This window comes from Hypanus sabinus, chromosome 18, assembly GCF_030144855.1.
Source record: "Hypanus sabinus isolate sHypSab1 chromosome 18, sHypSab1.hap1, whole genome shotgun sequence".
Lineage (NCBI taxonomy): Eukaryota > Metazoa > Chordata > Chondrichthyes > Myliobatiformes > Dasyatidae > Hypanus > Hypanus sabinus.
Window position 1 is genome coordinate 35,201,738 of NC_082723.1, and position 25,978 is coordinate 35,227,715.

A 25,978-nucleotide genomic window follows, 5' to 3' on the forward strand; every position below is an offset into this window, starting at 1 on the left:
TCCCATTAAGGTGCACCAGGACTATAACTATCCATGCCCCTACCATCCATGTACCTATCCAAACTTCTCTGTGTTAAGGAGCTGGAGCAACAACTGGATGAGTTTTGGTTTCTACAGGAGAGGGAGGATATAATTGGTCAAAGTTACAGGGAAGTAGTCACCCTGAAGTTGCAGGAGGCAAGTAGCTGAGTGACCATCAGGAGAAATGGAAAGAGGCAGTTAGAGCAGAGCACCCTGTGGCCATTCCCCTCAAAAACAAGTATACCACTTTGGACACTTTTGTGGGGGATGACCTCCCATCAGAATGCCACGGCAACCAGGTTACAGGCACTGGGCATAGGTCCATAGTGCAGAAGGGAAAGAGAGAGGAGAAGGGAGCAGTAGTGATAGGGGACTCGTTAGTGAGGGGAACAGACAGGAGATTCTTTGGACGTGAACGGGACATCTGGATGGTTATATGCCTCCCACGTGCCGGGGTCAGGGATGTCTCAGATTGCATCCACAGCATTTTCGAGAAGGAGGAGAAGCAGCCAGATGTCTTGATACATATTGTTAACAATGACATAGGAAAGAAAGACAATGGGGTCCTGAAAGGGATCGGAGGGAATGGCCAAGTGCAATAGGGATTGATGTGAGAATTCAGCGAAGTTTAAGAATAAGGGGTAGGCCATTTAGAACGGAGCTGAGGATAAACTTTTTCACCCAGAGAGTTGTGGATATGTGGAATGCTCTGCCCCAGAAGACAGTGGAGGCCAGTTCTCTGGATGCTTTCAAGAAAGAGTCAGATAGAGCTCTTAAAGATACCGGAGTCAAGGGGTATGGGGAGAAGGTAGGAATGAGGTACTGATTGTGGATGATCAGCCATGATCACAGTGAATGGCAGTGCTGGCTCGAAGGGCCGAATGGCCTACTCCTGCACCTATTGTCTATTGAAAAGAGAATTTAGAGAGCTAGATAGAGAGCTGAGAAGCAGGGCTTCCCGGGTAGTAACTTCTGTATTGCTGCCTGTGCCACGTGCCAGTGAGGGGTAAAAACAGGATGATTTGGTAGATAAATGCATGGCTGAGAAGCTGCTGCAGGAGGCAGGGCTTTAGGTTCTTAGATCATTAGGATCTCTTCTAGGGGAGGTATGACCTGTTCAAAATTGATGGGTTCTACCTGAACATGTTTGTTAGAGCTGTTGGGGAGTTGGCAGTTGGGTGAGAATTGGTGTGAAGGGACTCAGGATAGAATGGATGATAAAAAAGTAAAGATAGCATGCAGTCAGTTGTCAGGAAGAGCAGGCAGGTGATGGGACTGAGCTGCAGCAACAGGCTGAGTATCAAATCATGAGGGACGCAGAATCAGAAAGGAGAGCAAATACGGTACTCAAGGTGTTGTATCTCAATGTAGTATAAGAAGTAAGGTGGATGATCTTGTTCAATATTACAGATTGCCAGTTATGATGTTGTGGCCATCTCTGAATCGTGGCTGAAGGATGGTTGTAGTTGGGAGCTGAATGTCCAAGGTTACATACTGTATCAGAGGGATAGGAAGATAGACCGAGAAAGTGGTGTGGCTGTACTGGTAAAGAATGGCATCAAATCAGTAGAAAGGTGTGACAAAGGATCGGAAGATGTTGAATCCTTGTGGGTTGAGTTAAAAAACTGCAAGGGCCAAAGAACATTGATGGCAGTTATATACAGGCCTCCCAACAGTGGCTGGGAAGTGGACCACAGGTTACAACAGCAAATAGAAAAGGTGAGTCAAAAGGGTAATATTATGGTAATTATGGGAGATTTTAATATGCAGGTCAAATGGGAAAACCAGGTTGGTTTTGGATCTCAAGGGAGTGAGTTTGTTGAATACCTAAGTGATAGCTTTTTAGAGCAGTTTGTCATTGAGCCTACTAGGAGATCAGCTATACTGGATTTGGTGTTATGTAATGAACCAGAGGCAATTAGGGAGCTTACAGTAAAAGAACAGTTAGGGACCAGTGATCACAATATGATCGTGTTCAACTTGAAATTTGATAGGGAGAAAGTAAAGTCTGATGCAGCAATATTTCAGTGGAGTAAAGGAAATTACAGTGGTATGAGAGAGGAGTTGGCCACAGTAAACTGGAAGGAGCTGCTGGCAGGGATGTCAGCAGAGCAGCAATGGCGTGCGTTTCTGGGAAAAATGAGGAATGTGCAGGACATGCGTATTCCAAAGTGAAGAAATACTCAGATGGTAAAATAGTACAGCCAGGCCTGACAAGGGAAGTCAAAGCTATTGTAAAAGCAAAAGAGAGGGCATAAAGTAAAGCAAAAGTTAGTGGGAAGATAGAGGATTGGGAAGTTTTTAAAAACCTACAGAGAGCAACTAAAAAAAATCATTAGAAGGGAAAATATGACAGCAATCTATCAAAGTGGATAATAGAAGTTTTTTTCAAGTATGTTAAAAATAATAGAGAAATGAAAGTGGATTTAGGACTGCTAGAAAATGAGGCAAGAGAAATCATAACGGGGACAAAGAAATGGGTAATGAACTAAATGAGTGTTTTGCATCAGGCTTCACTGTGGAAGTCACCAGAAGCATGCCCGATGTTGTAGTGTGTGACAGAAGTGAATTAAATTAACTATATTTCTTACATCCTTCACATACATGAGGAGTAAAAATCTTTATGTCTCCATCTAAATGTGCAATGTATAATCATAGTAATTTATAATAAACAGAACAGTCAATATAATACAGAGTACACTCAAATCAGCATGAGTTCATCAGTCTAATGGCCTAGTGGAACATGCTGTCCTGGAGCCTGTTGGTCCTGGCTTTTATGCTGTGGTACCACTTTCTAGATGATAGCAGCTGGAATAGACTGTTGGGATGACTTGAGTCCCCAATGATCCTTTGGGCCCTTTTTACACACCTGTCCTTGTAATTGCCCAGAATCATGGGAAGTTCACAACTACAGATGTGCTGAGCTGTCCACACTACTCTTTGCAGAATCCTGCAATTAAGGAAGATACAGTTCCCATACCAAGCAATAATGCAGCCAATCAGGATGCTCTGAATTGTGCCCCTATAGAAAGTTCTTAGGATTTGGGGACCCATACCAAACTTCCTCAACCATCTGAGGTGAAAGAGGTGTTGTTGTGCCTTTTTCACCACACAGTTTCTTAGTGAGATCCTCGGTGATGTGGATGCCAAGGAACTTAAAGCTGTTTACCCTCTCAACCCCAGATCCATTGATGTCAATAGGTGTTAGCCCATCTCCATTCCTACTGTAAAATATAACCAGCTCCTTTGTTTTTGCGACATTGAGGGAGATGTTGTTTTCTTGACACCAGTATGTCAGAGAGATGACTTCTTCCCTGTAGGCCACCTCGTTATTGTTTGTGATAAGGCCAATCAATGTAGCGTTGTCGGCAAATCTAATAAGCAGATTGGAGCTGTGAGTGGCGGTACAATCATTGGGTATACTGGGAGTAAAGGAGGGGACTCAGTACGCAGCACTAAGGGGCTCCTGAATTGAGAGAGAGTTGGAGGTGAGGGAGCCCACTCTTACAACCTGCTGGCAATCTGACAGGAAGTCCAGGATTCAGCAGCACAAGGCAGGGTCAAGGTTGAGGTCTCTGAGCTGCTTGTCAAGCCTGGTTGGAATTATGATGTTGAATGCTGAATTGTAGTCCAAGAATAGCATTCTCACATAAGCATCCTTCTTCTCCAGATGTGTAAGGATGGTACGTAGAGCAGTAGTTATTGCGCTGTCTGTCGATCAGTTATGTCAGTAGGTGAATTGTAGGGATCCAGTTTGGGTGGTAGCAAGCTGCAGATGTAATCCTTGACCAGCCTGTCAAAGCATTTGCTCATTATTGAGGTGAGTGCAACAGGACAGCGGTCATTCAGGTATGTTACCTTGATCTTTTTTGGTACTGGGACAATGGTGGATAATTTGAAGCTGGAGGGCACTCTACACCAGGAGAAGGAGAGATTAAAAATATCAGTAACCACACCTGATAGTTGTGCTACACACATCCTGAGTACTCGCCCTGAGATGCCGTCAGGTCCCACAGCCTTGCAACTGTCCACTCTTTGGAAACATCTGTCTACCTCAGCCTCAGAGAGGACCAGATTGCAGGTTGTAGCTGTGGCTTTCCTCGGAGGCTCAGAGTTAGTGACATCAAACTGAGCATAAAAGTGATTGAGCTCATCTGGCAGAGAGGCCATGATGTTGGCAACACCACAACCTTTGGCTTTGAAGATGGTATGCAGCCCTCTGCACAAGTCACATGTGCTATTCATTGTGAACCTTGACTCAATCTTGTCCCTTTATTGTTTCGCAGCCTTGATAGCTTTGCACAGATCATAACTGCTTTTCTTGAGCTCTAGCTGATTGCCAGTGATGTAAGCTCGATGGCACGCTGTAAGTGCTGCTCGCACAGAACTAAATTGATCCAGGGTTTCTGGTTTGGGAAGACTCTGACTGACTTCTAGGGGGCAACATTGTCGCTGCACTTCTAAATGAAGCGTGTGACTCCATCAGTGAACTTGGAAACATCCTCATCATGAAAGACATTCCAGTCGATGCCTATGGCCGCCTCTTGTTTCAGCTTCTGCCTGTACGTTGGCAAAAGCGGGATCGAAGAGTGATCTGATTTTCCAAAAGCTGAATGAAGGAGAGCTTTGTAAGCGGTGCGGTAGGGAGTGTTGCAGTGGTCAAGTGTGTTATCTCCACGAGTGCTCTCCTCTGCTACCTCCTCCAGTTCCATGCACATGTTTCCATTTTCACTCCCGACTGGTCCTATTCTACATAGAACATAGAAAACCTACAGCACAATCTAGGCCCTTCAGTCCACAAAGCTGTGTTGAACATATCTAGAACTACCTAGGCTTACCCATAGCCCTCTATTTTTCAAAGCTCCATGTACCTATCCAGGAGTCTTGTACAAGACCCTATCATTTCTGCCTCTACCACTGCCACCAGCAGCCCATTCCACGCACTCGCCACTCTCTGTGGGGAGAAACTTACCCCTGACTCTTAACAGATTCGTTGAACATGATCTACCACGCACTAAGCCATGTTGTCTCTCCCTAATAAGTCCCTGCCTATCTAAATACTTGTAGATCCTATCTCTTAGTACTCCTTCCTATTTAATTTACCTAATACAGACGTCAAACTTAACTTAAAAACTACTTATTTTAACTTATACATATATAGTTGCTGTAAATTAGTTTTTCAGACCTGGTGTTATTTTAATTTTCTATTTTAAGTTTGATAGACAATTTTCAATTAGGGCACGTGGATAACAGAGCGGCTATCTACCATCGCCAGATACTACTACAATACAGAGATCACCCAAAAACAAACCTCCACAAAGATCTGCTGGCTGAATTAGACTTGCTGAGGGGAACGGGCCTACAATCCTCGGACTTGCCTGATGTTGGGAGCCGGAGATGGAGACGTCGAAATCGATGTGCGAGGAAGCAGAAGCGAGGCAAACGGGCAGGGGTCCATGCCAGGCTAAAAGCAAACCCTAGCCAGCTGGCTCTCCCGTCCATTCTGCTCTCCAATGTCCGCTCCCTGGACAATAAAATGGACTACGTCCAACTCCAATGTAATACTCGGCAGGAGTACAGAGTTTGCTCCACGTATGTCTTCACAGAGACATGGCTCACTGATGGGATTTCGGACGCTGCCGTCCAGCTAGATGGGCTAGCTTTGTTTCGTTCGGACAGAGATGCAGCTGTCTCCGGTAAGGTCCGCGGTGACAGTGTCTGTGTTTATATCGACATGGAATGGTGTAAGAACTCTGTGCTGGTTTCCAGACTCTGCTCATCGTTAGTGGAGTTTGTGGCAGTTGGATGCAGACCATTTTATTTGCCACGGGAATTCACCTCTATCCTTATATTTGGTGTCTACATTCCCCCCAGCGCTAATGCTGAGGATGGTCTGTTTATTGTCGCCAGTGATTTTAACCACGCGAACCTTAAGTCAGTGCTCCCCAAATTCCATCAGTATGTGGACTTTGCAACGAGGGGGGGGAGAATGCGTTGGACTTGGTTTACGCAAACAACCCGGACGTGTACCGGGCAGAGCCCCGCCCCCACCTGAGTTACTCAGACCACATCCCTGTTATGCTAATCCCGGCATACAGACCACTCACCAGGTGCTCCAGACCAGTTCAGCAGTAGGTGAAAACCTGGCCAGCAGGAGCCATCTCTGCTCTTCAAGATTGCTTTGAGAACACTGACTGGCACGTGTTCAGGGAGGCTGCAAACGATGGCGACTCTACCAACTTAGAGGAATACAAAGCATCAGTGACTAGCTATATCAGCAAATGCATTGGTGATGTTACTCTGTCCAAGACCATCACTATACGTGCTAACTGGAAGCCATGGATGACCGCAGAGGTGTGTGCGCTGCTGAGGTCCCGCGACTCCGCCTTCAGAGCAGGCGACAAGGCAGCTTTAACAACAGCAAGGGCCAAACTGTCCCGAGCCATCAGAGGGGCAAAACGTGCACATGCCCAGCTAGTCCACAGTTACTTCCCGGACAGCGGTGACACGCGGCGCATGTGGAAGGGCATCCAGGACATCACCAATTACAAGACAACATCACCTGACTGTGCAGGTGATGCCTCCATCCCAAATGCTTCTATGCCCGATTTGAGTCGGAAAATGACGTGGCAACGAGGAAGTCCACCCCTCCTGCGAATGACCAGGTGCTGTGTCTCTCCGTGGCCGACGTGAGAAGAACCCTGTGCTGGGTCAACCCACGGAAGGCTGCTGGACCAAACAACATCCCTGGTAGAGTGTTCAGAGGATGTGCAGACCAGCTAGCAGATGTTCTCACTGACATCTTCAACATCTCCCTGAGCAGCGTCACCATTCCAAAATGCTTCAAGGCTGCCACCATCATCCCCGTGCTGAAGAAGTCTTCAGTGTCCTGCCTAAATGACTACCGTCCCATTGCACTTACATCCATCATCATAAAGTGTTTCAAGAGGCTCATCATGAGGCATATCAGGACCCTGCTGCCCCCCTCACTGGACCCCCTGCAGTTAGCGTACTGTCCCAACCGCTCAACAGATGACGCCATTGCCACCACCCTCCACCAGGCCCTAACCCACCTGGACAAAAAAGACACATACATTCAGATGCTGTTCATAGACTTTAGTTCAACATTCAACACAATCATCCCTCAGAAACTGATTGGAAAGCTGAGCCTATTGGGCCTGAACACCTCCTTCTGCAACTGGATCCTAGACTTCCTGACTGGGAGACCGGTCAGTCAGTCAGTCCGGATCGGGAGCAGCATCTCCAACACCATCTCACTGAGCACGGGGGCTCCCCAGGGTTCCGTGCTCAGTCCACTGCTGTTCACTGTGCTGACCCACGACTGTGCTGCAACACACAGCTTGAACCATATTATCAAGTTCGCCGATGACACCACCGTGATGGGTCTCATCAGCAAGAACAACGAGTCAGCTTACAGAGAGGAGGTGCAGCAGCTAACGGACTGGTGCAGAGCCAACAACCTGTCTCTTAATGTGAACAGAACACAAGAGATGGTTGTTGACTTCAGGAGGGCACGGAGCGACCACTCCCTGCTGAACATCGCCGACTCCTCAGTAGAGATCATAAAGAGCACCAAATTTCTTGGTGTTCACCTGACGGAGAATCTCACCTGGTCCCTGAACACCAGCTCCATACCAAAGAAAGCCCAGCAGTGTCTCTACCTTTTGCGAAGGCTGAGGAAAGTCCATCTCCCACCCCACATCCTCATCACATTCTACAGGGGTTGTATTGAGAGCGTCCTGAGCAACTGCATCACTGCCTGGTTCAGAAATTGTACCATCTCGGATCGCAAGACCCTGCAGCAGATAGTGAGGTCAGCTGAGAAGATCATCGGGGTCTCTCGTCCCGCCATCACGGACATTTACACTACACACTGCATCTGCAAAGGAAACAGCATTATGAAGGACCCCATGCATCTGCAAAGGAAACAGCATTAGGGTTACGGCCTAACCTGTCTCCAGAACTAAACTGTCTCCAGACTAAACTCCAGCAGGCCCAAAGCCTCAGCCTCACTTCATCATGGAGCCCAGAGCAGTCGGAGCAGGCCACGGCCTCGGCCTCAGTGCAGTGCAGAGCAGAGTAGCGAGTATAGCCAGCTTGACCTTCACCTCCAGTCCCGACACTCGGCCTTTTCAATCCATCCTTCCCGATGTTTAAATTATCCAAGCTCCAGGTTGTCCCCCACACTAAGGCCTGGGCCCTGTCACATCGACATGCTCTGGGCCTGGAGCTCACCGCCCATAACCAACTTTTCCAAAGCACCCCTCATACAATCTCTTCTCCCTCCTGCCATCTGGGAAAAGGCTCTGAAGCATTTGGGCTCTTATGACCAGACTACGTAACAGTTTCTTCCCTCAAGCTATCAGACTCTGCAATACCCGAAGCCTGGTCTGACACCTTGCCCTACTGCCCCGTTTATTATTTATTGTAATGCCGGTACTGTTTTTGTGCACTTTGTGCAGTCCAATGTAGGTCTGTAGTCTAGTATAGCTTTCTCTGTGTTTTTTTAATTACGTAGTTCAGTCTAGTTTTTTTTGTACTGTGTCATGTAAACCATGGTCCTGAAAAACGTTGTTTCATTTTTACTATGCACTGTACCAGCAGTTATGGTCAAAATGACAATAAAAGTTGACTTGACTTGACTATATTTACCATGTATTGTATTGCAATGCTGTCGCAAAGTTAACAAATTTCGTAACATATGCTGGTGATATTAAACCTGTTTCTGTTTCTGATACTATTTCGCCCTATCAGTCAAATCAACTTGGGTTCACAAAAAGGAGGGAGAGCTTCACAAGTGGAATTTTATGATGGTGTAACTCAGTGTGGATGCAGAAATAACCAGTTCGCACAGCATCATAATAGAAGGACATCCCATTAGAATGAAGATGAGGAAGGTGGTGAATCTTTGGAATGTATTACCTCAAGAATGTTGTGGCAGCCAAGTCATTGGGTATATTTAAAGCAGAGGTTGACAGTTGTTTTGATTAGTAAGGGCATCAAAGATTATGGGAAGAAAGGGTTGAGGGGGTTAATAAATCAGCCATGATTAAATGATGGAGCAGAGTTGATGGACAAATGGCCTAATTCTGCTCCTACGGCGTAATTGGACTTAAAGAAATTTTACAAAAAGGTCCATCTGAGAGAGATCAATGTTCAAAGCTTCTGCAAGTAGGATTCGGTGCACTGTACTGATTTGCAGAGACCAAAGAGTTGAATTAAATGGCTCACAGGAACATACACCATGGAACCAGGCCCTTCGGCCCAGCTTATCCATACTGAGGGTGATACCCAAAGGGCTGGTCCCATCTGCCCATTCTTGGACAACAGCTCTTTATACCTGTCCTATCTATCTGTCCTTTATACCCGTGTTTATCTAGATGACTTTCAAATGTGGTATTGTGCCTGCCTCCAAAGATACAATTCTCTTTGCATGAAGATATTGCCCCTGATGTCCCTTTTAAAAATCTGTAGTCTCCAATTTTAAAACTATACCTTCTTGTTTTTAGCTCCCCCTGCTGGGGAAAAAGACTGCTTTCACCTTGTCTCTGTCCCTTGTACACTTTTATGAGGTTACTACTCAATGTCTTATATCTCAGGGAATAAGGTCCTAGTTTACAGAGTCTCTCCTTGTATCTCGAGCCCCACAAGTTCCAGGCAACATCCTGATAAATTGTGTGTAGTTTAATCTTTCCTATAACAGGGTGACCAAAACTGTACACAAAACTCTGAAGCGTGGTCTCACCAACATTTGTATAACACATTAAGGTTTTTCTAGAGTGAAGAAGAACAAATTCAAACAGATACAAGCAACACACACAAAATGCTGGAGGAACTCAGCAGGCCAGGCAGCATCTATGGAACCCTAACCCTCTCCAGTCCTGCCAAAGGGTCTCGGCCTGAAACATTAACTGTACTGTTTTCCGTTGATGCTGCCTAGCCTGCTGAGTTGCTCCATTACTTTGTGTGTGCTGCTTGGATTTCCAGCATCTGCAGATTTTCTCTTGTTTGTGATTGAAACAGATACAACCACATTTGTAGAAAAGGTGAGGTGGGGGGGGGGGGAAAGAGTATTTACAATAAACAAATTTGATAATTTCAATATTATTTCCTGAGGGCTGTAATGGAAAGTGTTGTTCTTCAAGCTTACATTGAGCATAGCTCTTGCATTAGAAGGCCAAAGGCAAAGATTGAAGAGGGGCACATTGTATGTGGAACAAAATGACCTTGGGATATTAGCATATTGTTCCCTGAAAATGGTGACACAGTGAACAAAGTAGCAAAGAAGGTGTATAACTTGCTGTCATTAGACACTGGAAACAAGAACTGGAATGATGTCTTGCAACTCTGCAAGACAATGAAGAGACTATACCTGGAAAATTGTTTGTGTATCTCTGGTTGTTGAATATAAGAAGCATGTGAAATAACTAGGAAGGATGCAGAAAATATTCACAAGGATATTGCTGGAACTGGGATCCTGAGTTCTGAACAGGCTGGGGCTGTTTTACCTGGAGCACAGAGGCTGAAGAGTGACCAGTCAGGGGTTTATAACACCATGAGCAAAATAAATAAGATGGATGGTCGCGGTCTTTTTCTAAAACTGGAGGGCATAGATTAATGGTGAAAGAGGAACCATTTAAAGAGAACCCAAGAGGGAAGTTTTTATTTTTCCGTAGAGAGTTGTAGGAATATGAAATGAGCTGCCACAGGAGGTGGAAGAGGTGAGTACAATGTTTTGAAGATGTTTAGTGTATGGATAGGAAAGGTTTGGAGGGATATGGGCCAAATGCAAGCAAATAGGAATATCTCAGGAAGCACCTTGGTCAGCATGGATGTATTTGGCCAAAGGACCTTTCTCCATGCTGTGTAACTCTGACTATGGGCAGAAAATTAAAGTGTTGGGTAACTTAAAGCTTGGGTTCCTCGCTGGGGACTGATCGGTAATCATGGTACCTGATTAATAGTATTAGGGAATTAACGGAGATCATTTATTGTTCTGCTTTTTAATGCTTCTGTTACCAATAGTGAAGCATTATCTTTCTATTATTACTCGCTCTTTCCAAGCATCTCCAATGCACCTTTAAGCTGTCTTTGATGTTATGGTGGAATCATTGTCCTTTAAATCATTCCTTCCTTGCCCATCCTTCTTTATGAAGTCCCCTCTAATATTGTTAACTCTTTTGATTGATGTTCAGAGATTGGTCAGGAAAAAGCAGTTTGGTTTTGATTTTTGGTGATAGTCGAAAATGCCTAATTTCTGGGTTGTTAATGCCATCTTATTCCTCCCTTAGCTTTTGGATAATACAGTGTATACATTTGAACAACTTCTGCACCAAAGTCTCAATAACTCCTCTGAGAAGGAACAGATTTGTCAGACAATCCAACGCATTCAAGAGAGAGTGTTAAAGGTGAGAGCAAATGTCACAGAGAGAGATGTGAACCTGAAATTCTGCCATGACTTTTCCTTATAGGTGATTTTTTTTATAGCATTAGGAAAGATTTTCATAGAAAACATTGGATAATCTATGAATCATTGGCAAACTATTATGTCCTTTGCATTTACATTTAAGTATCTAGTCATCAGCAAGGAACTGACTATTGAGAATAGCTTAGCTTTGTGCCTGTAATCCTTTATTTGTCAGTCTCACTTTGATATCAAGGTCATTTGTGTTTAAGCTATTATGCCAAATAAGACCTTGTCAAAGTCCTTACTGAAGTCTATGTAAACTACCTCAAACACATTACCTCTGTTAAATCATCATAAAGTATAATCCATACATACTCTTTCCTTAAATGTATGCTATGTCATAGGACATTTACACTGCATAAGAAGACAACTGATTAAGGAAATTTCAAGTGATTGTATATGTATAATAGCAGCAATAAGGTAGCCGAGCTAAAGGGCATGGAGCCAGAGGAAGTTAATGGGAGGGGTGGGGGAGAGATCTTTGGAGAATACTTTGCAGCAATATAAGACATAGGAGCAGAATTAGGCCATTTGACCGATCGAGTCTGTTCTGCCATTCAGTCATGGCTGACCCTCCTCAGCCTTCCCCTGCAACCTGTGATACTGTGTCCAATCAAGAACCAAACAAGTTCTGCCTTAAATACACCCAACGACCTGGCCTCCACAGCTGCCTGTGGTAATAAATCCCACAAATTCACCACACTCTGGCTAAAGAAATTTCTCTACATCTCTGTTTTAAATGGACGCCCCTCTATCCTGAAGCTGTGCCCTCTTGTCTTAGACTCCCTCACCATGGGAAACATCCTTCCCACATTTACTTTGTCTAGGCCTTTCAACATTCCAAAGGTTTCCATAAGACCATAAAGCATAGCATTTGTTTCAATGAGATCTCCTCTCAGCCTTCTAAATTCCAAGTACAGCACCAGATCCAGCAAATATTCCTCATATGATAAACCTTTCATTCCCAGAATCATCCTTGTGAACCTCCTCTGAACCCTCTCCAATGCCAGCACATCTTTTCTTAGATGAGGAGGCTGATACTGTTCACAATACTCAAGGTGAGGCCTCACCAGTGCCTTATAAAGCCTCAGCATCATATCCCTGCTCTTGTATTCTAGACCTCTTGAAATGAATGCTAACATTGCATTTGTCTTCCTCACCACTAACTCTACCTGCAAATTAATCTTTAGGGTGTTCTGCACAAGGACTCCCAAGTTTCCCTTGCATCTCAGGTTTTTGGATTTTCTCCCCATTTAGAAAATAGTCTGCACATTTATTTCTATTACCAAAGTGCATGACCATGCATTTTCCAACATTGTATTTCATTTGCCAGTCTCTTGCCCATTCTCCTAATCTGTCTTAAGTCTTTTGGCAGCCCATCTGTTTCCGCAACACTGCCTGCCCCTACACCAGTCTTTGTATCATCTGCAAACATGGCAACAAAGCCATCTATTCCATCATCTAAATCACTGATACACAGCATAAAAAGAAGCAGCCCCAACAGCAACCCCTGCAGAACACCACTAGTCACTGTCAGCCAACCAGAAAAGGATCCTTCCTCTCCCCCTCCCACTCCTTGCTTCTTACCAATCAGTCAATGCTCTAACCATGCCAGTAACTTTCCTATAATGCATTAGGCTCTTAAAATTAGTAAGCAGCCTCATGTAGCACCTTGTCATATATCTTCAGAAAGTCCAAATATACAAAATCCAGTGCATCCCTTTATCTATCCTACATGTGGTCTCCTCAAAGAATTCCAAAAAGTTCATCAGGCAAGATTTTCCCTAAAGAAACTATGCTGGCTTTGTCCTATCTTCTGCTGTGTCACAAAGTACTCCATAACCTTATTCATATCAATTGACTACAACATCTTCCCAACCGCTGAGGTCAGGCTAACTGATCTATAATTTCGTTTCTGCTGCCTTATTGCTTTCTTAAAGAGTGGAGTGACATTTGCAATTTTCCAGTCCTCTGGCACCATGCCAAATAACAATGATTTTTTTTTAAAGATCATTTACTTGTTCCTCCACAATCTCTACCACTACCTCTTTCAGAACTCTAGGGTGCCATTCTTCTGGCCAGGATGACTTACATATCCTTAGGTGTTTAAATTTTTTGAGCATCTTCTCTCTTGTAATAGTAACTGCACTCGCTTCTCTTCCGTCACACTCTTCAACATCTGCACACTGCTAGTATCTTCCACAGTGAAGACTATTGCAAGATACTCATTTAGTTCACCTGCCATCTCCTTGGCCCCTGTTGTTATTTCTCCAGCCTCATTTTCTAGCTGTCCTATCTCCACTCTGCTCTCTCTTTTATTTCTCACATACATGAAATAGCTTTTACTATCCACTTTGATATTGTTTGCTAGCTTGCCTTCATATTTCATCTTTTCCCTCCTAATGATTCTTTTAGTTGCTTTCCGTAGGGTTTTAAAAGCTTTCCAATCTTTTGTCTTCCCTCTAATTTTTGCGTTGTTGCATGCCCTCTCTCACTTTTACATTTGTTTTGACCTTCCTTGTCGGCCAGGGTTGTACTATTTTACCATTTGAGTATTTATTTGTTTTTAGAATACATCTATCCTGCACCTTCCTAATTTTTCCTAGAAATTCATGCCATTGCTGCTCTGCTGTTACCTCTGCCAGCAGCTCCTTCCGACTTACTTTGGCCACTCCTCTCTCATACCGCTGTAATTTCCTTTACTCCACTGAAATACTGCTACATCAGAATTTACCTTCTCCCTATCAAATTTCAAGTAAATCATATTGTGATCGCTGTCTCCTAAGGGATCTTTTACCTTAATCACATCCAGTTCATTACATAATACCCAATCCAGTATAGCTGATCCCCTGGTAGGCTGAATGGCAAACTGCTCTAAAAAGCCACCTCATAGGCATTCAACAAACTAACTCTCTTGGGATCCATTTCCAACCTGATTTTCCCAATGGATCTGCATGTTGAAATCTCCCATGACCATCATAACACTGCCCTTTTGAGACACCTTTTCTATTTGCTGTTTCAGTTTGTGGTCCACCTCCCAGCCACTGTTGGGAGACCTGTATATAACTGCCATCAATGTTCTTTGGCCCTTGCAGTTTTTTAACTCAACCCACAAGGATTTAATATCTTCCGATCCTTTGTCACACCTTTCTACTGATTTGATGCCATTCTTTACCAGTACAGCCACACCACCTCCTCTGTCTACCTTCCTATCCCTCTGATACAGCATGTAATCTTGGACATTCAGCTCCCAACTACAACCATCCTTCAGCCACGATTCAGAGATGGCCACAACATCATAACTGGCAATCTGTAATATTGAACAAGATCATCCACCTTATTTCTTATACTCCAAGCTTTGAGATATAACACTTTGAGAGCTGTATTTGCTACTCTTTTTATTCTGCATCCCTAATGCACTGATACTCACCCTGCTGGCTGCAATTATGTCCCATCATCTGCCTGCACTTTTTGACAATCTTAGTCCGTGATCCAGTAGGGTTGGTCAGTACCATCTGAGGAAACTAATGCTCATAGTGATTTTTGGCAAGATATACATCTCTAGAGTTAGAAAATATGTCAGTCAAAAAAGCTCAAGCTTTTCAGACCGCTGCAAGTCATTCCTACGATCGCCAAGATACCTTTCCATAATGAATACTGAAGCAAAGTATTCATTATGTAACTCTGCCATCTCCTCCAGTTCTATACACATTTTTCCACTTTCGCACTTGATTGGTCCTATTCTCTCATGTCTTCACATACTTGTAAAATGCCTTGGGGGTTTTCCTTAATCCTGTCTGTCAAGGCCTTCTCATGGCCCCTTCTGGCTCTCCTAATTTCATTCTTAAACTCTTTCCTGCTAGCCTTATAATCTTCTACATCTCTATCATTACCTAGTTTTTTTGAACCTTTCGTAAGCTCTTCTTCTTGAATAAATTTACATCAGCCTTTACAGTTCCTGTACCCTACCATCCTTTCCATCTCATTGGAACGTATCTATGCAGAACCCCATGCAAATGTCCCCTGAGCATTTGCCATATTTCTTCGTACTTTTCCTTGAGAACATCTGTTCATTTTCTAATACCAGATCAAGTACAACCTCTACTCTTGTAGGCTTATCTACATATTGTGTCAAGAAACCTTCCTGAACACAATTAACAAACTGCCCCCCTCATCTAAACCCCTCCCGCTAGGGAAATGCCAATCAATATTTGGGAAATTAAAATTGCCCACCACAACAGCCCTGTTACTATTACTCTTTTCCAGAATCTGTCTCCCTATCTGCTCTTTGAAGTCCCTGTTACTATTGGATGGTCTACAAAAATACCCAATAGAGTTATTGACCCCTTCCTGTTCCTAATTTGCATCCACAGAGATTCCATAGACAACCCCTCCATGACTTCATCCTTTTCTGTAGCCATGACACTATCTCTGATCAACAGTGTCACTCCCCCACCTCTTTTGCCTCCCTCCCTGTCCTTTCTAAAACATCTAAAGCCTGGCACTTGAAGTAGCCATTCCTGCCCCTGCACCATCAAAGTCTCTGTAATATCAATATCATAGCTCCAAGTGCTGATCCACACTCTTAAGCTCATCCACTTTATTCATAATACTCCTTGCATCGGTCTGAGTGCGTCCCTTCTCTGTCACCTGCCTATCCTCCATTTCAGACTGTCTCCAAGCTTTCTCTATTTGTGAGCCAACCTCCCATGCCTCCATCACTTCAGTTTGGTTCCCACCCCCCAGCATTTCTAGTTTAAACTCTCCCCAATAGCATTTGCAAATCTCCCCGCCAAGATATTGGTCCCATTCAGATTCAAGTGCAACCCGTCCTTTTTGAACAGATCACACCTGCCCCAGAAGAGGTCCCAATGATCCTGAAATCTGAATCCCTGCTCCCTGCTCCCTGCTCCGTTTCCTCAGCCACACACCTATCCTCCGCCTCATTCTAATCCTATACTCACCATCACGTGGCACAGGCAGTAATCCCAAGATTATTTTTTATTGAAGTTCATCATCAAACAAACATTTCCATAAGATGTATTTCAGATATTGTACATGTATATCATATAGACATATAATGCACAAATCTCCACATAATGTTTATCTGAGGTATACACTTATAGAAAAGAGAGGAAAGAAAGAACAAGCAAAAGGAGAAAACTATGTACAAGTAGGGAGTGAACTTTTTTTACAACATATTCATTGATTTGTGAGAATAAAATCAGGCCTATGAGGTGCTATGTAATTAAACCATTTTTCCCAGTATTAATCAAATTGTTCCAATTTATGATTGACAGATGTTTTTATCTTCTCCATTTTGTAAATGTCCATTGTAATTTCCATCCATGCATTTAAGGTTGGGCACTCCTGTAATAACCATTTCCTGCGAAGAGTCTTTTAACCAGCCACCAGCAGTATATTCATTAAATATTTATCTCTTTTCAATCATTCCTGATGTAGGTACCCAAATTATATGGTCTTAATTTCTAAGAGTATTTCACATTTAAAGATGTCTTGTAGGGCATTGTGTATCCCACTCCAGCAGTCTTTGATAAAGGGGCAGTTCCAGAAAATATGAGAATGGTTTGCATTTTGATTTCCACAATTTCTCCAGCAAACAGGAAGCTTACTATCATAATGGGATTTCTGAGCGGGTGTAATAAAGTATCTTATCCAGTTTGTCCATCCAAACTCCCTCCATTTCTGTGAACTGTTACACTTCCATTGATAACTCCATATTTTGTCCATTCTTCCTCAGATCTAATTATCCCTCCTTCCTTCTCCCATTTTGTTTTAATGTATGAAGTCGAATGTGTTTTAAGATTTATACATGCTTGAAATGATTCTACTACCTTAATCTGAATTATGTGCTTCTCTAAATAGCTCTATCAAACATGTACTTGCCTTGGTTACATTTTTAATTGTCGCATCTATAAATACCGATAAAAGTCTTGCTTTTCTAATAAGTGTTTTTCTTTAAGCATTTCAAAACTGTACAGTGTACCTTTTCTCATTATATTGCAAAGAACTGTTATTCCTTTTGCTGTCCAGTCTTTAAATCTTGCATCCAGTTTATTCGGCGTAAAATTCAAGTCATATGTACACCATTTAAGAATTGCAATGTCTCCTTCTAGTTCATATTCTTTTATAATAGTTTTCCATATTTTAAGAGCCCATTTCACCCATGGGTTATCAATAGTATTGTATGTACCTTTGTAGGTTGTTATCAACCAAAATTGTCTGTATGAGGATGGAAAGTATCCCCTCCTCGATGTTTTTCTATTGAGCGTCATATGATGCGTTGATTGGGCGTCGTATGATGGGTTGCACCAACATATCACAGCTCTCAACTGTGCTGCAAAATAATAAGCTCTAAGAGAAGGTAGGCCCCATACCCCCTTTTCCTTGGCTAATTGCAAAGTTTTGAGACAAACTTTAGGCCTTTTACCTTGTCATGTATATCTTGATAACAATTTCTTCCATTCATTAATTTGATTTTAATTTATTGGTAGGGTCTGAAAGAGATATAATAGTCTGGGCAGTATATTCATTTTAATAGATTCAGTCATTGAACTGAGACTAAAAAAGGGAATTAAGTTCCATCTTGTTATATCTTCCTTAATTTTTTATATATAGGCTGATAATAGCATTCTGATAATTTTGCCATATCTTTTGGCATAATGATGCCTAAATATTTGGAAGACTCTGTTTGCCATGCCCAGGGATATCTACTTTCAATTTCTCTTGGTGGGCTATATTTATATGGAAGTAATTGGGTTTTATCTATGTTGAACTTGTATCCTGATAATTGACTATATTGTTCAAAGGATTGCATCAATTTAGGTAAAGAGTATGTTGGTTGCCCTAGATAGATCAAAATGTCATCCATGTAACAGGCCAGTTTATGCTCTGTCCCTTTAATAGTTATTCCCCTGATATCTTTATTTTATCTGATGTATTGAGCTGATGGTTCCAGATATAATGTGAAGAGTAGCGGTGACTATACACAACCCTGTCTCGTGCCCCTTTCTAGGGTATTCGATAAATATCCATTGATTTTAATCCTAGCAGTAGGGTTGTCATGTAGTGCCTGTATAGTTTTAATAACTGTGTCATGGAAACCAATCTGTGTAAAACTCTGTAAAGAAAATTCCAATTAACTGAATCAAATGCCTTTTCAGTGTCAACACTTATCACTATTACTTTGATTTTATTTTTTTGTATATGATCCATAATGTGAAGTGTCCTTCGTATATTGTCTTGTGTTTGGCGTTGTTCAATAAAACCTGTCTGATCTTTATGTATCAGTATGGATACTCTTCTAATCATTTGGCCATGATGGAGGTAAATAATCTATAATCTACATTAAGAACGGATATTGCTGTAAATGACCCACATTCCATTTTATCCTTGCCTTCTTTCGGTACAGCTGAGATTATCACTTCCTTCCAGCTGGGTGGCATTTGTGCCTTTTTTTTAGAGCCCAGTTCAATGTGGGGAGTAAGACAGGAATTAACTCATTTTTAAATTCTTTGTACCACTCTGCCGTATACCCATCTGATCCTGGTGACTTGCTTAATTTAAGCCTACTAATTGCAGCTTTTAATTCAATTTCAGTTATGTCAGTACTCATTGTTCTATTTTGTTCTTCGCTTAAAGTGGTTAACTCTAGAGAATTCAGGAAGGTGTCAATTTGGGTTATGCTTCCCCCGGAACTTTGGAATATAGAGTTTTGGAAAACACTTCAAAAGCCTCTTGAATTTCACTTAGCTTTTTTTTTTAACATTTTTGTTCTTGGATCCTTAATTCTATGAATTGTATTTTCTGCTATCTTTTTTCAGTTTCCACACCAGTATTTTCATAGACTTAGATCCACTTTCATAATGTCTCTGTTTCAGAAACATTAAATTTTTCCTGATTTCTTGCGTAGCCAAACTATTAATTTCATTCCTAATTTTTAAAATTTCCTCTAATGTATCCTGTGCCAAATTCAAGTTGTGTTTTTTTCTAGTTCCTTCAGCCTATTTTGTAATTCCTCTAATGTTTTATTCCTTATTTCTTTGTTATATGAAGATATTGCTATAATTTTCCCTCTTAAAACAGCCTTCAGATAATCCCATAGAATGGGAGGTGAAACCTCTCCATTATCATTGAATACTAGGTAAAGACCAATTTCTTTTTTAGTTTGTTCCTTAAAGTAGGGATCCTTGAGAAGTCTTGAATTTAGTTTCCAAATAGTATTCTTTGGTTATAGGTAAAAATCAACTGATAAATATATAGGTACATGGTCACTTACATCTATTGTCCCAATTCCACAGGTGTTTATTTTGTCTTTGTCTTTTCCAAATGTTATGAAATAGTCTATTCTTGTACATATAGAATGGGGGGAAGAATAATGAGTGTAATCCCTTCTGCTGGGGAAAAGGTCCCTCCATATATCAATTAGACCAACATCCTCAAAAAGTGTATTAACTTTCTTATGTAAGGATTTTGTTTCATAGGTTTTTCTATTGGGAGAGTCTAACTTTGGTTGTAATTATAAATTTAAGTCTCTCCCACATATCAGGAGAACTTCTGTTTCTGTTACCATAATATTATTAGTTTTCTGAAAGAAACTAATATCACTTCCTGGGTGTGCGTATATATTCAATAGAGTAACTGAATTTCTGTCTATATTCCCCCTTACCAGAATATATCTGCCCTCCTTATCTCCCATTTCGAATACCTTTTTTCAAAATTTATCTTGCTTGAGATAAGAATAGCAACTCCTCTCCTATGTCCTGATATATATGAGGAGAAAAACAAATTAATGAAGCCCATTCTCTTTAGTTTTCCATGCTCATTATCACTTGTGAGTTTCCTGTAAATATACTACATGGGCTTGTTCTTTTTTCATTTTGGGTAGAATTTTACTGCATTTGATTGGATTTAACAGCTCATTGACATTAAAAGAAATGAATTTTACTTTGTCCTTAGCCATGTGTATTTATCTGTCAATATATCATTGAAATTAGCAGAATAAAACTTAATTGATCTACTCCCTGAACAAATAAGAACCAAGAAACGTGAATAATGTGAATAATTTTAAAAAAGGCAACGAAGGTGTGACTCCAAGGCTGAGGTCTCTAGTAGATGACCCTGGATTGAGCTAGAGGAAAAGGTCTAGCCTTGGGGGATATCCCTTCCTACCTGTGAGTTGAGAGCCCCCATTGCAGTACCCATAAAAGTAATTGAACAAACCTATGTCCATTACACAGAAAAGTGTAATTACACTTAGTGTAAGTCCATTACATGTGTATTCCTCCCATATATGTATATTCTCATTTAGGTGGGAAAAAAGGAGTGAAAGAATGAATAAAAAAAATTGAGTCATATAAAATCCACATTATAATAAATATTTCTTGAGATAGGTATAGCATAGTTTATTTTTGCTTCCATTTAGCTTATCAACACTTTTAAAGTTAGCCAAACCTTATGGCTTTTCTGGAGGGGGTGAGGGCTGTCTTCAAAAAACTCCTAGTCTCTTCCTGATATATTTCTTTCACCATCCTCCCATCCCCTGCTTTCTCGGTTCTCTTACTATTTCTCAAGCAGATTGGGATAACTACTCAACCAGGCTTTCCCTCGATTTGATCACGCTGATGGGCACCCTCTGTTCTTCATATCTGTAGTCGCCTCTTCCGCTGTCTGATACAGTTGCGTCCCATCTTCATAAAACACTCGCAGTTTAGCAGGGTATGGAGTTTAGAATCTAATCTTTCCTTGCTTTAATATTCGCTTTACTTCAGAGTATTCTTTATGTTTCTGCAGGACCACTGGGGGGGTGGGGGGAGTAATCTTGATTGAAATATATTAATTTCCCATCCATAAACACCCTCTTCTTTCCCAGGCCCTTCGTAGAATCTCCACCTTGGTATTGTTTTGAAGGAATCTAATTACTATTGAGTGTGGCTTACCTTCTCTGCTCCAGTAGGCCTCGGGACAAATACATGATGCACCCTCTCAATTTCAAGCTCCATAGTGGAGGGAATCTCCAGCACATCCTGCAGCAACTTTCCTACAAACTCCATCATAGACAAACCCTCCGCTCCTTCTGAAGCATTGTATATCCTGATATTTTTCTGTCGTGATCTTCCCTCCTGGTCAAGCGGTTTACTTTCTTGTTGATTTAATATTTTTATTGTCTTACTTGGTATCCGTTCCACATTTTGCAATCAATCTTCCACCATCTCAATTCGCGTCTCTGCCACCGCTATTTTTTGATTGACTTTGGCCGTGCTCTGACTTGATATCACTTAGTTGCTATTTTTGGAATCCCTGTATCTCTTCCAGAATTTTTTTTATCATATTTGCCGCTTCACCTGAGCGAGGCCCAGCGTCAGCCTTGCTACCAAGCGTTCGGGTAGGAGAGCGGCTCGTTGCATCCCTCTCATTCATAGGTTCCACAGTGATGATTTTTTAAACTCCATTCTTTTTCCCCATTCTTGCCCCCCCCCCTTATCAATTCAGATATTTTTGAAAGATCTTATATTTGATGGATTAACAGGGCAAAATATTGATTCAAGCTGCCATTCTGGATGATGACATCCCGGAACCCCTCAACTTCCTTCCTAACTCCCTGTAGTTTGCTTTCAGGACCTCCTCCCTTTTCCTACCTATGTTGTTGGTACTAATATGTACCACGATCTCTGGCTGTTCTCCTTCCAACTTCAAGATATCATGGATGCAATGAGAAACATCCCGGACCCTGGCACCTGGGAGGCAAGCTACCATCCGTGTTTCTTTCCTGCTTCCACAGAATTGCCTGTCTGACCCCCTAAATAGAGTCCGCTATCACTGCTGCCTTTTCCCTCTTCCTTTCCCTACCCTTCTGAGCCACAGGGCCAGACTTAATGCCAGAGGCGCGACTTCTGTTGTTTCCCCCGGTAGACTGTCTCCTCCAACAGTACTCAAACAGTTAAGGGGACAGCCACCAGGGTACTGTCTAGCACCTGCTTATTGCCCTTCCCTCTCCTGACTGTTACCCACTTACCTGTCTTCCCAAGCCCTGGAGTGACTACCTGCCTGTAGCTCCTCTCTATCACCTCCTCACTCTCCCTGACCAGACAAGCGTCATCGAGCTGCATCTCCAGTTCCCTAACCCAGTCGCTGCGGAGCTGCAGCTTGACGCACCTGTTGCAGGTGTGGCTGTCAAGAAGGCTGAGAGTCTCCAGGACCTCCCACATCTAACACAGAGCACAGAAAACCAGCCTCACACACATTCATCCTGTCTGTATTCTAAACAGGTAACCTACCTCTCCTCAACCCATTATTGCTGAAGCTCCGTTGAGCCAAAGCTCTGTCTCTCTCTACTCCAACACCCGCTCCTCTAACGCTCGCTTTGTAAAGCTGTCTTCTTTTTAAACTCTTCCCGCTGTTCTCACTGGCTGACCATCACACGGTTGCGCAGTCTTGCCCCATTCGAACTTTTGAAGAAATAACCATCTCCTTTTCAACTCTGCTCGCTCTTAACTTCTTCCCACTGGCTGACCTCCACACGCTTGAGCAGTCGTGCCCCGTTCAAACTGCTGAAGAAGTAACCGTGGATATGATGGACAATATCATGTGTTGGTATCCTAGGGGGAGGCAATTTAGGGTGGTAGTGGTGATGTTGGGCGTCTTAAAGAACATAAAGGTCTATGTCCCCATGGCCTAGTGGTATCTATGCCAAGATATTGGGAGAAGCAAAGGAGGGGATTGCTGGGACCTTGACAGAGATTTTTTTAGCCTCTTTAGCCAAGGCAAGTTGCCAAAAAAATTGGTGTGAAAAGCCAATATTGTTCCTTTATTTAGGAAGGGCAGCTGGGACATAGAGCATAGAACAGTGCAGCATAGGAACAGGCTCTTCAGCTGACAATGTTTGTGCTGTCCATGATGTCAAATTGGACTAAACCTATCTGTCTGCAGATGATCCATATCCCACCGTTCTCTGTATGGCCATGTAACTGTTCTGTGCAAATGCTTCTATTGTGCCTCTTTGGTATCTTGCAAAATTATATCTTGGTGAGCCTTACATCAGCGGTGGGGAAATATTGGAGAAAATTCTTTGGGATAAGATTTACTTGTATTTGGAAAAGCATAGACTTATTTGGGATAGTCAGCATGGGCTTTTGTTCTCACAAATTTAGAAGAATGAGAGAAATGCTCAAGATTCTGATGGGTAATAGCCTACATTCTGGAAATCTGAAAAATAAGTGGAAGGCTTTAAGTAGTCCATTCTTTCTATCTGTAGCACAACTGGCCACTTCTACCCGTTATCATTTTGCCTCATATTTTTGTTTTGTTTTACATAGACTGATCTGCTGATCCATCCCCATACCTTTGCTATTAACAGTGTGTTCACAAAGAAGCTGCTACATAACTTACCACATTAAAGCATTTGGTATCGCCCTTTCAGAGGTGTTCCCTTTCTACTCACCCTCTTCTGCCTTTTCTGTTACTGAAAACTAATTTATTTTCTGTCTTTCCTAGATCTTTTGAAACACACTTGAACTGTTTACCACTTCTCTCTCAACAGATGCTGCCTGATCTGAGTGTTTACCTCGTCTACAGTATTTCAGAATTCCACAGAAAACTGTTATGCAGTATTCAAGAGCTTAGCTGAAGTACTGTAATTTTATTTTGCATATTTGCAGTCTTTCAAGCCCTAATGACATTTTCATTCCAACTTCTTTTTTTCCCAAGAAATATGACTATGACAGCAGCAGTATCAGAAAGAAGTTTTTCCGAGAAGCATTACTCCAGATCACTGTTCCTTACCTGCTGAAGAACCTCTCTGCCTCTGTCAACACAGTAAGTCTATAATTGTTTGAACAACATCTGCACTAAAGTCTTTCAAAAGCTGAAATAAAACCTTGGAACAGGGGAAGCTGAGGGAAGATGTAAGTTATGCGTATAAAGTCATGAGAAGCAAGAGTTATCTTCATCAGTAAAAGTTCATTGTTAGAAGTACTCAAGAGGAACTTACTGAAGGAAAAAATTCCCACTGGTCAAGTTGTGTGTAGCTGAAGCTTATAACCTTATGGGATGGAGGGAGAGTAAACAATCACCACATTTAAATTTCCCTGGCTGTGCTCTTGATTGTAAACAACAAGATGTAGCGGTGTGCTATACGCAGCGTTGCAGTAACGACACGGAGTCGGTGAGCTGCAGTTACAAAAGAGGTTTATTCAAACTTCGCGGCCTTGCTTTAAAGCCTTCCTGATCCCACCCTCCCCGGGCGGGAATGCTGTAGGGGGCGCGTATTCACAGTCCTGTCCCGCTTGCGGGCTTTTCCCCTTGCTGGTGAAGCAGGCTTGGCGCCCTCTTTGGGACCTGCCTCAATACCGGCGCGCGCCGCTTTGTGAGCCGGTTCGAGTGCATTGGAAAGTGGGTCGCCACATAACCCCCCCCCCCCCCCCCAGAACCGGCGAAACACCCCCCAATGTCCACAGTCTGGGTCGAACTCTGTTTGGGAGGTCTGCCTCTGTGCCGCAGTGCCTGAATCTCGACTGGCTGCACCAAGTCCACATGGGCCGGTTTGAGTCGGTCCACCGTGAAAACCTCCTCTTTCCCCCCAATGACCAGCACGAATGTGGACCCGTTGTTTCTGATCATCGTAAACGGCCCCTCTTAGGGCCGCTGTAGCGGTGCCCGATGTCCGCCCTGTCGTACAAAAACAAACTTACAGTTTTGCAGGTCTTTGGGTACGCAGGTCGGGTTCTGCCCATGCTGCAAAGTGGGTATGGGGCCAGGTTACTGAGCCTCTCGCGTAGTCTGCCCAGGACTGCTGCAGGTTCTTCCTCTTGCCCCCTTGGGGCTGGTATGAACTCTCCTGGGACTACCAGGGGTGTGCCGTACACCAACTCGGCCGATGAGGTGTGCAGATCCTCTTTGGGCGCCATGCGGATTCTGAGCAGGACCCAGGGGAGCTCGTCCACCCAGTTAGGCCCTTTGAGGTGGGCCATGAGAGCCGACTTCAGGTGACGGTGGAAACGCTCCACTAGTCCGTTCAGCTGTGGGTGGTAGGCAGTTGTGTGGTGCAGCTGTGTCCCCAAAAGGCTGGCTATAGCTGATCATAGGCTGGAGGTGAACTGGGCGCCTCTGTCGGAGGTAATGTGGGCTGGTACACCAAAGCGAGATACCCAAGTAGCAATCAGTGCCCAGGCGCAAGATTCGGAGGTGGTGTCGGTGAGCGGGACCGCCTCTGGCCACCTCGTGAACTGGTCCATGATTGTCAGGAGGTGCCACGCTCCTTGCGGCACTGGCAGGGGGCCCACGATATCTACATGAATGTGGTCGAAACGCTGGCCGGTGGGGTGGAACTGCTGTGGCAGAGCTTTGGTGTGCCGCTGCACCTTGGCTGTTTGGCAGTGCATGCACGTTCTGGCCCATTCACTGACCTACTTGCGGAGTCTGTGCCAAATGAACCTGTTGGCTTACCATCCG

At 43.1% G+C, this 25,978-nt stretch overlaps 1 protein-coding gene across 1 annotated transcript in view; it reads left to right on the top strand.

Annotated features, from left to right (window-relative positions):
- Positions 1-25,978, top strand: part of LOC132407471 (protein Niban 2-like) — a 248,893-nt gene that overhangs the window by 207,066 nt on the left and 15,849 nt on the right. The window contains exons 11-12 of the mRNA XM_059994058.1: positions 11,334-11,450; positions 24,236-24,343. Of these exons, the coding sequence (XP_059850041.1) occupies positions 11,334-11,450; positions 24,236-24,343 (225 nt within the window). The remainder of the gene's footprint in view (positions 1-11,333; positions 11,451-24,235; positions 24,344-25,978) is intronic.